Raw genomic sequence first — 14434 nt, 5'->3', positions numbered from 1 at the left:
TTTTTATGGCATTCAGTTTGCCACCTCGTTACATTCTGATTAAGGAGTTAGCACAAAGCAGTATCAATAAAGTACACATTAAATACATTAAGACCTGGCCAACTGACAGATCTATAACTGGCTGTCACTGGGCAATCATCTCTGAATGGATTGTTTCTATTACAGTTCTGTAGGAATTGATATCAGGAGTGTTGCTATTCAACATTTTCAGTAAAGATACGGACCAAAGTTAATAGATAACTTTATGGCATAAAGATAGGCAGAGTGGTAAAAAACGGGCAGGACAGGGCAGTTACACAAAGTCATTTGAGTTGTTGGTAATCTGGGCACATTAAACAAAATGTCTTTTTAATGTGCTGAATGTAGATCAGGCCTTTAGAACCAGGGAAGAGTATATGGGAAAAAATTATTTTGAAATGGGCCTCCTCCTGGGCTTCAGTGGGAAACCAGCCCAACTAAGCATTGCAACTGTATAGCAAAAAGGCCTTCTGTAATATTTGCACAGTCAAAAGGATGGTCACAGGGAGACAGGAGAGGAGATGTTTCATCTCGCTAAGTAGCACTGGTGAGTCTAAAGCTGATATGCAATACAATTCGGGTTAAGCAAAACACTGAAATAAAACTGAGAAGTAGGAGTGTGTACAGAAGGGAGCGCTAGGATCAATACAGGACTGCAGACAGTGTGTTTTAAGGACAAAAATTGAATTTTACAGAATGAAGGGGAATGACTTCTATGAGTGTGAGGAGGAAATACCAAGTAGGACTTCCTCAGTCTTGCAGGGAGAAGACCCCAGAAGCTAATGGTTAAAAGTCAAAGCCATGCTAGCTCAAACAGGAAATGAGACAAACATTTAAAAATAAATCATAGAAAAAAATGGGTGCTTTTTCATTTTTGCAGGTGGAAGTTAACAGTCTTTTTGGAATGCACACATTAATTAAGCACCCCTGTACCGAGGCCAAGATGTTGCAATTGGGCAGTGTGTAAAGGATGTGGGATATCAATCTGATTCCTCTCTTTAAATTACAGGCTGTATGTATGAAAAGGGACCTAGGCAGTTTTATGATGACACTTGCGTTGTTCCAGAGAAGTTTGACGGTATGTATGACACATCTTTTTTTCTTGTGTGGGAAGATGAAAAAGGAACAGATGAGGGATTTTTCTCTGTTGCTAATCAAAAAAAGCTTGGTAACATTCCAGTTTAGGATTTCTTAACACACCATTTGTGGTGTGCCCAACCAAAGCTGACCTTTGTCTCTTGAAACCAAAGTCTCCTTTTCAACAGGGGATCATTCAGCTTTTGCCAGAGAAAGATGCTGTATCCAGAGTTGTGGCAGAGGAGCTCAGTTCCTGTACTGTTGAGAAGTAATAGGATTTCCATTGCACTGGTGATCACATATTGCTTGTTGTTTGAGATTTAATGAAAGCTGTTCTTATAATTAACAAAATGGTGGAGAAAGCAGCAGCTTCGGTTTTACTGAGGATTAAGCTTCTCGTCTTACTGTCTGTGAAGTGATGTGTGAAGAGGGGGGAGTGAGTGTATAGGGCGTTTTTGTGTTTGTGTCAGTGTATTTGCACTATGCTAAATGTTGTACTAGTGGTTTATTTTTCAGTGGAATTGATAACTAATCAATGACCTTTTCACAGTGCTACCCATTAGAACAGATTTTTTTGAAGCAGGATTCTGAGGTCAATTAAAATAAATGGCCCAAATTATCCTCAGTTACTCTGATGTAAAATCAGTTTCCTGGTGTAACTCAGTTGATTTCAGATTTATTTCATTATAGACAAAGTAGATGGACTCCATTTCTTGCCAGTGACTCTGTTAGTCTGCAACTTTGGGAAGTAATTTGGAGACCAATTAATTAAATTTGCTAGAGTGGCTTCTTTGTGTTAGCGTACTTATGTCTAGCTTTATTTATTTTAGCAGGAAAGGTTAGATAATTCCTGATAAACTTGTGAACAGCTCTCTGCTCATAGCTAGAAGTAGAGCTGGAGACGTCTTGGGGTTTTTCTTCTTTATTTTGTTTGTTTTCCCCTGAGAATCACTTCTATGGATACAAAACTATTGTGTGTCTAGCAGCATTCGTTGTATTTGCTGAAGAATGGGATACTCTAAAATGAAATAGGAATAGCAAGAAATGAATAGAGATTTTAAAATAATATTAGACCTAACTGGAGATTACTCAGTCCAGTATTGTATTGTCACTGGATTGGCACATTCACTGAAAGAGTGATTTATTGGAAATGTACTTTATACCCTGGCTTTTGAATGTATGCTTTTTTCTTTCTATTTTTTTTTCCTTTTTAATGCACATCATGTTTTATCCTTTCCCAAAAATGATTGTGGACCTGATCTGTTTTCAGTACCCGTGGCAAATTCATATTTACATTTAGAGGAATGGGATCGGACCCTGTACTATAAGAAGTTAAAACTCTTCAAGAGTAGTGTATATCCGTGTCTGTCTTGAAAATCCTTTTTGTTTGTTTGAGCTTTGTACAGGGAAGGGATGAAAATGGAAAAGAAATACAAATAAAATAAAAGAAATATATGTGTGGAAATATTTGAGTGATTACAAAGCAAGCAGTCTGCTAGCTTCTATGACTGTCCGTTGAGAGAACACCTTGTACTCTAGAAGACTGATGTTGTGATCCAAATAGGTGTGTTTATACTTGTAGCATTATTACTTTAGAGAAAGAGACAGCGGATGTGTCATCATGTTGTAGCCAGTAAAGTAGAAGTGGGATAAACCCAGGGCTCGTCTTGATATTTCAGAAGTAGATTCTCAGCTGCTTTGCTTGGAATCAAAGATCAGCACAGGCAGACAATCTGATCCTCTGTGATAGTGCACTTGCTATTTGCGTATAGCTCAGCTATTATTAACAGAAAAATCCTGTCCTTGAAAATGAAGGCCTTTCAGAACTGGAACTTGAACCCCACATAAACCAAAAAGCCTTGTGTTGATTTATTTGTTTTCCACAGCTATTGACTCAATTTTCTTTCCTGATTACAAAAGGAAGCGCTCCATTTTTAATATTATTATTTTTACTTTCACTACACAAAGCCGTTCTGTAATGGCCATCAGAGCATCCTAGTGCAGTTCAATGTAAAGTCCTGGCTTTCCATATTAAACAAGTCATGCTGCTTATTGGAGAGTAGTTCTGTGCTGGTAGTTGAAATGAGTTTTACCAGCATATCAAGGATTGCTCTCATTGTGTGCAACAAAAAATGCTCTCTGCTTCAACATCAGTTCCTTCAGCTGTTCTGTTTGCATGAGTTACATAGAATGGTTAGGATTTAAAAACAACAGAGACACAGTGTGGATGTAGCAGGATGGTCTTTCACTGGCAGTTTGTGAAACAGCTAACAGAATATTATTACTGTTGTTTAAAAGCTTCTTCAGGATTTGAAATTTTAGAAAAAATAATTTGCTGCTTTTCATGGGGAATACTAATCTAATATGTGGATACGAGTAAAAGTATTATGTGCTTATATGCAATTCCAGTATGCCACTGAGGAACTTGCATATCTGCAGGATTTGCATACCTATACATAAAGCACATGCTGTTTAAGACCAAAGTCAAATACGTTGTCAAATTTTCCTCAGAAGCATTTGCATGCAAAATAAGTTTCACTTAATAGGGTTTTGCAGCTTCATGAAGCATACATTGCATTTCCAAAACTGGGGCTTGTGCAAAGTATTGAGTACAGACGCAGTACTTCAGACATCGGAGTTGCTTACAAAAATAGTTCATGCTTTTTCAGATAGAGAATATTACAGAATGGTTTGCAAGTGTGATTTGCATGTATCAGAAGTAAATGGGGATGGGCTTAGGGAGGCTTTCATAAATCACGACTGAATTTAGGTATTTCTTAGTATATTAACATGTTATTTGTAAGGGTGATTTAACAGCATACAGGGGAATGTTGCATTTGTGGGTGGCTGGGTAGTAAGAATTCTTTCCCTCTGTTTTATTAACCCTAACAATTCCTTTGCCAATTTACCTGATGCACTGAGGGCTGTTTTTCACACATTGCTCATCTAATGTTGTTGTTATTTTGTGCAGGTGATGTCAAACAGGAGCCAGGCATGTACCGTGAGGGACCCACGTATCAGCGTCGAGGTTCGCTTCAGCTGTGGCAGTTCTTAGTAGCTCTTCTTGATGACCCATCAAACTCTCACTTCATAGCATGGACTGGCCGAGGCATGGAATTCAAGCTGATTGAGCCGGAGGAGGTATGTTAGACAACGTGCCCCAACACTCACTGCCTCATCTTGCAAACTTGATAATGCTCCTTCAGACTTAGGCCTGGTTTTCCTTCAATATTTTGCTTCAGTGGCACTTTGGCAGAAAAGACTGGCATGGGAATTGGTTAAGTTAGGACAGAGGTGTTGTTAAGCATAGTCTTAACTTCCTAGTCCCACAAAATAATAAAAATACTGCAAGTACTAGAGTTACAAAACACTCATCATTAATTGTGGGGCCTTGATTTTTCAAAACCACTTCACAGATAGAGCTGTGTTCCAAAATCCTTTGAAAACTTGTGCCTGAATAGTCTTTCAACACCAAATATTCTTCAGTGTGAAGATGTGGGAACTTGGAACTTTTGGGCTGTAAAGACCTCAAGTATGACAGGTGGCAAATGAGGAGGTTAAGCTTGTTAGGCAGTAAAATTCCATAAAAATTCTATAACCCCCCCCCCCCCCCTTTTCAAGTCTTCTTCAGAGTCTTCCTGCTTATCTGTATTTTTAGATTATTGCATGCTTAGATCCTAGGTTTGCAAACACTCATGCACATGCGCAGCTCTTCTGTACCTTGAAGGACTCATAGGGTAGATAAAATTATTTGCATTCATGAACATCTGCTGAAGCATAACTTAGATCACTAGTATGATAAACAGGAATACATTGAACATTTTATTATGTATACTTTTTTGGTCTAGGTAGCACAAAATATCCTGTGTTCTAAACAGGCATGGAGAATGTGAGAAAAATCTAGTGTGCATAGATTTTATTGTGATACTGATGTTGGTGACTTGATTAGGGTTGTCAAAAAGCATCATCATTCTGGTAAACTCTATTGCCCCTGGACAGGGTTGGGTAATGGAGGAGATAGCAGCAAATTTTCCATCAGAATCCCCTCTGAGTTAGAGCCAAGTAGGAAAATTCAGTGTGTGAAGCTGCTTCTGTATTCCACCAGCTATTTCTGCTGTTTGCCATCCTTCTACTGGCATAAGCAATCTGAAAGTTTTCTTCCATTGAAGTTCCATGGTCTGCCAGCAGCCTAAAGACTGATAAGAGTAGTTGGGGATGGCAGCAGGACTGATGTCCCTTTCCTTCCTGACATGGTCTGGATGAGGGGGAGGTTGCTGCAAGGACCCATGTACTGGCTCTTGTTTGTCCAAGCATCGCCCTCACTAGTGATCGTCACTGTGGTAGATCCTGGGGATTTGACCACAGAAGAGTCTTATTTGGTTTGATAATGGAACTTTGCTGGCACGTGTGCACCTTAGGAGGTTACATGGACTTCTTAGTTGTGTGACCTGGCCCAGAACAAAGTGAAATCTTTGACTGATTTTGCTGCCTGAGATATCTAATTTCCCCTCCTGCCCCAGTCTCATTATTTTTTACTCTTCTAGTTTTGTCTTGTCTTTAAGTTATGTCCAAATCTTTTCAAGATAAAAGAGATACATTGAAAAATGGTTCTCAGCAGATGGTGCAAAAACTGGAGTTTATTATCTAAGGAAGGGAAAGTAGCAAAACAAACCCCTAAGATTTCCTTACTGTGTAACTCCCTGAAGAACTGGGTATTCTGATTTAGTTTAATCAGATCATCTGCTTTTGTGAATTTGTAGCTCTTGCTTTTTGTTTTTGAGCAGCATTGTATCCAAGATCTGGAAGAGGCAGGCTACTTGAAACTTGTCTCCCTCCTGTGTGCTCTAAAGGAGTACAAAACACCCTAAGTTGCATATGAATGTCATGGATCTGACATAAACTGTGGATTAAAATAAGAATAGCCTATGGGAAGTTGCACAATTATGTTGGTTGCCAAATGTAAATCGAAGGGAAGTCAAAGAGCTTGTGACAGGTTAGGATGTCAATCATGTGACCTTTCCATCCTGTGCCTTTCTGGAGGTTTATGCCCTTGTAGAAAGGGTGACAACAAAAATGAATATGTATTAGCTCCTTAAGCACTATATAGTTCCTTTGGAAAGTAGATAACTGTGAACTGTGGAGGCTAAGAATTGGGTGTATGTCCGTTTCAGCTGTCTTGTCACAGGGGCAGCAGCCTTCAGCAGGAAGGTGGAGTGGAAGGCTAGAAGCCTTAATCCCTTTCACAGAGGAAGACTTCATAAATGCTGTGCAGTTCAGGGACAGGAAGACTTGCTTACCAAGACTATCTCTGGACCTGCTTGCTTATTTGGAAATGCTTACCACACAATGTAGCATATTTTCAACTATTATTTTGTTGTAGTTATCTTTGCTGTGTATTTATTTATTATGCAAGCATTGTTATGTTGGGGACTTTTAGGACTCTGACTAAAGCAGAAAAAAATTGATAGGAATAAACACAGAGAGAAATAGGTATTTGTAACAAAGATGAATAGGCAAATCAAGTTACACATCTGGGCCAAATCTACAGCTGGAATAAAGTGGCACGATTTCAGGTATGTTTCAATACATCTATAACATAGCTGAAGTTAGCAAAGTCATGGTAATTTACAGAAGCCTGAAAAGCTGCACCACTGAAAGGAAATAATGCTTTCAGAAGAAATTTTTAAATTATTGTCCAGATTGAGATCAAAGTAATGGTTTCTGCTGTTGTTATTTAGTCCCCTTCAATTCTCAGTGCTTCATGTCATCTGTGGTTTGCATCAAAAGGCTTCAGACACCTATGCGAAAATTTCGTAGAACTGTGGTCAGAGAAGCTGCTTGGCTGCTCTCTCCTTTTTCCACAGCTGTATGCATATGCACCTCTCAAATAATTTTATAAAATGTGCTTTAAAAAGTTCATCAGCTCTGACTTTTTTTCCCTCTGGTGACATGATATTAATTTGTACAGCCAGTGAATGAAATGTCACCAGCAGCCAATTATAATTTCAGGTGGGGAATAAGCAGTTAAGCTCTTTAAACAAAAGGTCTCTTTGTCCAGAACTAGCTTTGGCAATAAAACAGGAAGTGTAAAAGCAAGTAGAAATCATAAGTCAGAGTAGAAGGTGTGTTGTTCTCTACAGAATGGCTTCACGAGTTGCTTGCAACTCACGTATTTTTTAAGGGAAATCACACAACTGCAACTATGAGTGTTCTGTCCCATCCTTCATACTACCATAAAGTTCTTCCAAGCGATTACCTTGCCTCCTTTTATAATCTATTTTCTCTGCTGAATTAATGTTCATGACTGGGAGTTGGCTTTTGCCTTCTATCTCCCAATAATCTCAACATCGCTCTCATTCCAAGTACACTGTGGATTAGTTCATGAACTACGTGTGTATGTGTGTGTGTTTAACACAACATAGTGTTCTGACAGCAAGGAAAACAGAGGAATAGTACAATTATCCACAGTATTAAACTAAATAAGTTTTCCTCTTTTGTGAAAGTTTTGATAAATGTTTTTTGTCTATCATCTCTTTATCAGGCTATATTTTTTCATTTGTTTGTTTCATTAAAAACAAGCAAAAAAACCTTTCAATCGTTCGCTGCATTTGCAAGTAACCCTGCTTCCAGTTTAATGGATGACTTGATGTCCAATTAAAAATCATAGGAGTACATGAGAAATTCAGGTCATGCCAACCTTTTCTAACGTGTTTGTGTTCCACCTGCAGTGTTCCCCCTCCTCCATTCCCAAATAAAGTCTCTGATTATAAGATCTGCTTGTTAAGTGCATTTAACAAATCAATGCTAATCCATTTTTGTGGCAGGTGGCACGTCGCTGGGGGATTCAGAAAAATAGGCCAGCTATGAACTATGATAAACTTAGCCGATCTCTTCGCTACTATTACGAAAAGGGAATCATGCAAAAGGTGAGTAGCTGCTTTTGTATTAAATTTCGTTAGGGTTACATGTTGATCCATAAGTCAGTTTATGAGGAGTACTTGTAAGTACATTCTTAGGTTGGTTTTTCCTCTGTTGAGACAAACACTAAGCTTTTTCACCTACCAGGTTCAGTATATGCATCAAGATATTTTTTCTATGTAAAAAATGTCTGTGGTTTTAGTTCACTCAATGCATGTCATGATTATAGGGAAAGAGGTAGCATTCAAAAATATCCAAAAGAGCTTCCTGGCACCTGGGAAAGGAAAACAGAGTATGGTATGAATAATGTTTTGCAGATCTAAATGAGCTAGCTCCCCCGCTCTTGAGTACTTCGGTAAATGCAAGATAGGGGAGAAAAATTATACCTATTAGCATACCAAATACTTCAATATTTTACCAATAGTGTTGTAATCATATAATTTTTAAGTGGAACTTAATATTTTATAATAGCCTGAATTATGAGAAATATTTAACAATAATTTATGGATAACAGCCTGGTCTTGCTGACAGTATTCAACCCATCCTTCTACTGTGGCTTGCTGATTTACATGTATCTTTTAAAATCTTGATATGTAGTACTATGTAGATTCACTGAGGAAACAATAGGGGAGACCTTGCTGCTGTATCTACAAAGCTGGCAGGTGTGATCAAAGATAATAACGAACACCTTGTGCTGTAAAACTTGTTCCATATCTTTTAACATTAGTTTTTTGACCTGTGATGACTAACATGTTTAAACCTGCCAGTTGCCAGTTCCATGAATGGAAATAATGCTCTCAGCTCAAGTTACTGGGCAATTTTTCCAGTAGGTTTGGCAAAGTTACAGTTTGGAGTTGCCTGTTACCAGTTCTCTTGCTTTGATTGAGACTTTTGTAGTGCTGTCCTTTTTCACTATCTAGGAGTCAGCTGGGACACCCGTCTGGACTAGTATTGGCTTATGGAACTTCAGAAGCACAGTGCATCACCTGTTTTTGTGTGTCACATAACTGCATTGAGTCTTTGTAAAGTGGACTGGAGACTGGGTATAATGGGGAGAATCAGAAGCGCTTGATTTTGCTGGGTGGTGCTTCAGGCAGAGACCTCGTAGGTCACAGCTCAGCTGCACAGGCAATTGTGCTGGCACAGTTCAAAAGCAGCACAGAGGCAAGAATAAGTAGTAAAGAGAGTTAAAGTAGTTGAAAATATGGGGGTGAGGCTTCCATAAGGCTGATTATACTGCCCAACCCATGCATACATTTAATGTAGGAAATTTATAAGTACTTCTGACAGCTTACTTGTTACCTCTTATGCTAGTACTTTATCATCTACAGCAATGTATTTAATGCATTTTGCCCTGAGATCACCCTGTCTGAGCAGTTTAGGGTATGTTTAAAACTACTAGTGATTGTAAATTCATAGCAGGTTTCCTTACTGCAAGGCCTGTATGCACATTTTTCCTCCTTTTTTTTAACTCTAGCAATGATAACAGGTTATCCCAATGCCCAATTTCTGAATGCAGCCTTCAGTGTGTCAAACTTACTGGCATTAATTTGATGAAAAAAATTCTACTGCAGATATAGCCTCTACCAAAACTTTACATGATTTGTAGAATAAATAAGCTGAAAATTTAAGGAGATGCTTCAGACTATCTTACACTCATAAGAACAGAGTTAAGTTTGCAACACTTTTGTCACCTTCATTTACTCACTCCCAACGCAGTTGCAAGAAGCAGACATGATAATTATTTTAATAATCTGTTAGCATGCAACATGGTTCATATTTTTTAACAGAATTCTTTAAATAAGGTTCTTGAGAAGACATTATATCGACCTTTTCTTTTATATAAAAAAGGCAATAATTCTGTATTGCGTTTATCGTTCTTTAGATTTTAGCACATAGACATTAGTGTTACTTCTGAATAAAGGAAAACTGTAGGATCTTTGGACAAATTGCCCCTCCATAAGCAAATCCAAATGTCCCAGCTTTGCATGAGCAATTGCTAAGTACATATTAGCCTACGTATTTGCTTACGCTGTCCCTGTACAATCAGCATGCACTATAACTAAGTGCTTTTGTACTTAAGTATGAATCAATCTGCGTAAAGTGAAATTCAGATCTCTGTTATGCAATATGATTCTTTTTTCCACTTTGCACACAGTGTTGGACTTAGTAATTTTATTTTGCCACTGTAGTGACAATTTGTTTACATTTCCCAATACGAGCAGTTCCACTTGTGATTAGGTAAAGGAAATGATAGCAAACAAATGTTTAGAAGTAGAATACCTAGTCCATCACATGTGGCAAAATCAAGAGTGTTCTGCACAGTCTGCTTCTGCAGGTCCCCATTGTCTTCGCTAGGTTCTAGGTTTGCCTTACCAGTTCTGCTGCCATGTTATTAATTGTGTAATGAAGGTGACTGTTGAACTTGGAGTTGCAAAACCACGAGGCCTTACACTGCACCTTTTTCTCTCTTCTGTTTTTCTAAGGTGGCTGGAGAAAGATACGTCTACAAGTTTGTTTGCGACCCTGAAGCGCTTTTCTCCATGGCTTTTCCAGACAACCAGCGCCCCTTACTGAAGACTGACATGGAGCGCCACATCAATGAGGAGGACACTGTGCCTCTGTCCCACTTTGATGAGAGCATGGTCTACATGCAGGACGGTGGTTGCTGCAACACCCACCCCTACAATGAAGGCTATGTCTATTAACAACAGTGACAGTGAAGGGGATGTTTTCCCCTCCCTTAGGCTTCTCCTCTTTCACAAGACCCAGAGGAAAGCTGAATCGACTTCAGTTTGTTTTTTAAATAGTACACTAAAAGGGGCTTTTCCTGTTGCATTACTCCTATGGTCTGCCATGGACAGCGCACTTTATTTGAAAGGGGAGGGTTGGAACCTAAACGTTATTCTGTGTAACAGGAGGAAAAGGGTGGGTTTCCTTTTTACTTAAGTTTGGGAAGGGAACATACAGGTTTTAAGTACAAAAAAGCTATATCATGTCTGTTCTGTTTCCTATCAGCATAAGATATTGTACATTTTCTCTGGGTATCCGTAGTACAGTTAATTCTCATTGTGCAGAATAACCACTCGATACCAGCACAGCATGCCTAGGACGTTTGTTTCTTGCCATTCTTAATTGTCTTCTGCAGTTATAAAAGAGAAGCAAAGCATATACCACAGCATTTAATTTAGAAGCTTGCAGTGGCAGACCTTGCACCTTGCTTCTGAAAACAACCAGATACCTGGACAAAACCCCTGACTTCAAAGTGCAAGCCGTATGCCATATCTGGTGCCATATTCCTATACACATATGGCCCATGCTATGGCTTCGACCTTTCAACATCCATTTGAGGATAGTAATTACATGTGCCAGGCTTTCTGATGATCATGTCAGCATTAAATACAGGATCATGATCAGGAGGGAGAACACATTTTGTATCCTTCCATTTCCTTTGGAACATAAATAAGTTATTTAATCAATAGGAATTAACTGTACTAAGTCACATATCTAATTATGCTGTTTAGACACAGCAAGCACTCCTTGAGAAAAATATCCAATACACTAAATAGGTACTTTAGTAATTTTTAGACACGGTACCCATTAATATGCATTTAAACCTTTTACTGCTGTGTTATGTTGATAACATATATAAATACTAGATAATGCTAATGCTTCTGCTGCTGTCTTTTTCTGTACTATTCTCTTTGATGCTGAATTTACTATGACCATTTATAAGCAATGCTGTAACTACAGGTAGCATTTCAGGACAAAATAGATGACTTGAACCATTTATTGCTTAGAAGATAGCTTACGCCATAGCTGTGCTATAAGCAGCTTTTACGTGCATCCACAAATGACTAGTAAGCTTCAGCTTGCTAAGGAAAGCTCTGCAGAACCTTTTGTAATTTTTGGTGGAACGGAGACTTAGACAAAACTGTCAAAGAATACCATGGAGTCGCTGTATGACGTTGTAGTGCTGGCACTGATGTTACCAATCAACTTGTTTTGGACACTAAATGTAAATGTGATCAGATATGTTCAGAAGACAATTTAAATTTAGAGGGGGTTTTTTGGTTGTTATTTTTTAAAATGGTTTTGTTTTTGTGCGGCGTAATCTTGAACACAAGCCACTCATGCAATCCTGTATGTAAAATGAAAAAAAAAAAAAAAGAGCCCTGTCAAAAACCCAAAAGTTTTAAATATTTATGAGCCCCTTTTCTGAAATATATTTCATAGTTTGAAGGGAGGGTGAGGAGGTAAGATCTGGATTTCTTTTTTTGCCCAGTGAAATTTAAGTAGGTGCTACATGGACTACCTAATTTTCCTATATTCCCAAGAAGTAGGGAGGAAAATGAATGCATAACCTTGAAGAAACAAGAATAATTTTCATCATAATGGATGGATTTGAAAGAAATTCCTAAGTGGTTAGTTAATTTTCCATCCTCTGTCAGCTAAGACAGTAGTTAGCAATGAGTATTTTAGTATGCAATTATGCAATCAAAAGTAAAGAAGTCATGGTCACTAGAAACCACTGGTGCATAAAAAACGTTTGGTCAGGTATTTAATTTACTCAGATTCATAAGACAACATATTTTATGGGAGTGTATATATGCCTTAACATGTCACCTATTGCTGTCATTCTTAAGTCTCAGTGGCACTTAAATTTTTAGTGATCGACCCAGAATCAGAAGTCTAAAATTGCAGAATTAGAAAAAAGGAAAAGGAAAAAGGTTAATTAAGATTGTTTTAAAGAAATGCGGCTTACATTGAAATAAGGTTTAAATGAAACATGCTTTGATGAAAAGTCCTTGGATTGGTTTTGGTTCTTTAATGTCAGCACGGAGCGCCTCTTGCCTGTGGCAGGATATGGGTATTTGGGAAAGGGGTTAGTCAAAAAAGGAAAAAAAAAATATTGGAAAAAAATGCATCAAATGTGTAATATTTAAGAAGAAATATATATATATCTGTATATGGTAGTGACTCACTGAACAAAACAAGCAATCAAACCAACATTACATAATCTCTCAGCAAATTATAAAACAGTCTTTCACTGAACTGGTTAACCCTTTTTAAAATGTACCTAAGAGGTTTATTTAAAGTGTTTTTATTCCACTTTTTGTTTGGGTTGTTGTTTTTTTTTTGTTTTGTTTGTTTGTTTTGTTTTGTTTGGGGTTTTCAGGTAGAATAATAAATCTGGCAGCTGATATCTGCAAGATTGTTGTGTATTGGATTCCTAACCATTTGGAATGGAGAGGCCCCTGCAGTAAGATTATTTTGGAAGAGGAGATGATGGTCTGTTCCCTGTGCCTAAAATGGCTTCCTGCAAAATGTGACAAAAAGAAAAAAAGAGAAGTGAGGAGTATGTACAGTTCATGTGTATGTATATATGAGTTAATAGCTGGGAGAGAGACTGCCAAAGCATCGTATTTGACTGACAAAAGGGAAGAGGATGGTCCATGTAAATTTAGAGAAAGATTGATTGCAGCTAAACCCACACATTTTCAAAGGGCGTTTTAAAACCCTGCTGAATGAGAGTGTGGGGCATTTGGGGCTGGGGTGGGGTGCTGGGGTTTTCATTTAGTTGATTAAGGTTTTTCTGGTTTTATTTTCAAGCTGTGCCACAAGTGGAGAACATAAGCTTCACCACTGGTTTTTGGAGGAGCTAAATTGAGTTAGTTTGTGCATGTTTGCTTGTGCATCTTTTTTCTGCCCTGAGCAGTAGGCAGGCCAGGGTAGTGCAACTGTGAAACAAATCTGGGAAGCATTGCTGCGTGGTACGGCTGTAAGTGCTCAGGTTTCCTTTGTCGTGACAGTTCAGTTGTACCAGTAGCTGAATGGAGGTGAAATTAAATAAGTACTTGGCAGATCCCCTTTGGAATCCATTTGAGAGAGTTAAGATTACAGGTTTAGGACAATTAACAAATTTTGCTTTCGAGATATGATTTTCCATGACAGAGAGATTGAGCCTTTTCTCTCCAAGGTCACATTAATATGACTTTCCCACACCAACTACAGTTCAAATCGTAACACTACATGCACTGAAAGCATGAATTTCATATGCTAGTCAGACCATATCTGCCTGCTTTACTTACAGTTAGCTGCTGTGGTAACTAGGGGAAATTGTGATACATTAACATTAAGGATCATTTTCTCTGGTAATTCCCTGTGAAGAGCCTTTGGCTCAGAATCTTTTTGTATTTGGGATACTCTAATCCCTGGGACTATTCCCAAGGGATTAATGCTTAGCGTTCTGTTCTTGACATCTGACTGGTTTGGGCTGCAAGTCCATCCTCACAGGACAACATAATCTAGTAAATGTTTTTGCCTTGTTTGTGGTTTTTTGTTTGTTTGTTTTTAATAGCAGGAAATAGATCAATGTGTGCAAAAGGTATTATGAGGAAGTCTTTGAATTGTTAATGGC

The 14434-nt window shown here is 38.2% G+C and overlaps 1 protein-coding gene across 3 annotated transcripts in view; it reads left to right on the top strand.

Annotated features, from left to right (window-relative positions):
• The window catches only part of ETV1 (ETS variant transcription factor 1), a 67414-nt gene extending 54195 nt beyond the window's left edge, over nucleotides 1-13219 (top strand). For 2 of the 3 annotated variants that reach the window (XM_051611782.1, XM_051611786.1), the window contains 4 exons: nucleotides 1028-1096; nucleotides 4067-4236; nucleotides 7920-8021; nucleotides 10500-13219. In XM_051611782.1, coding sequence (XP_051467742.1) covers nucleotides 1028-1096; nucleotides 4067-4236; nucleotides 7920-8021; nucleotides 10500-10721 — 563 coding nt within the window. In that variant the 3' untranslated portion in view covers nucleotides 10722-13219. The remainder of the gene's footprint in view (nucleotides 1-1027; nucleotides 1097-4066; nucleotides 4237-7919; nucleotides 8022-10499) is intronic. The other variant, XM_051611785.1, reaches the window with a different exon arrangement.
• Nucleotides 13220-14434: the final 1215 nt, after the last annotated feature.

Source organism: Apus apus, chromosome 2, assembly GCF_020740795.1.
Source record: "Apus apus isolate bApuApu2 chromosome 2, bApuApu2.pri.cur, whole genome shotgun sequence".
Lineage (NCBI taxonomy): Eukaryota > Metazoa > Chordata > Aves > Apodiformes > Apodidae > Apus > Apus apus.
This window is presented reverse-complemented; position numbering and strand designations above follow the sequence as displayed.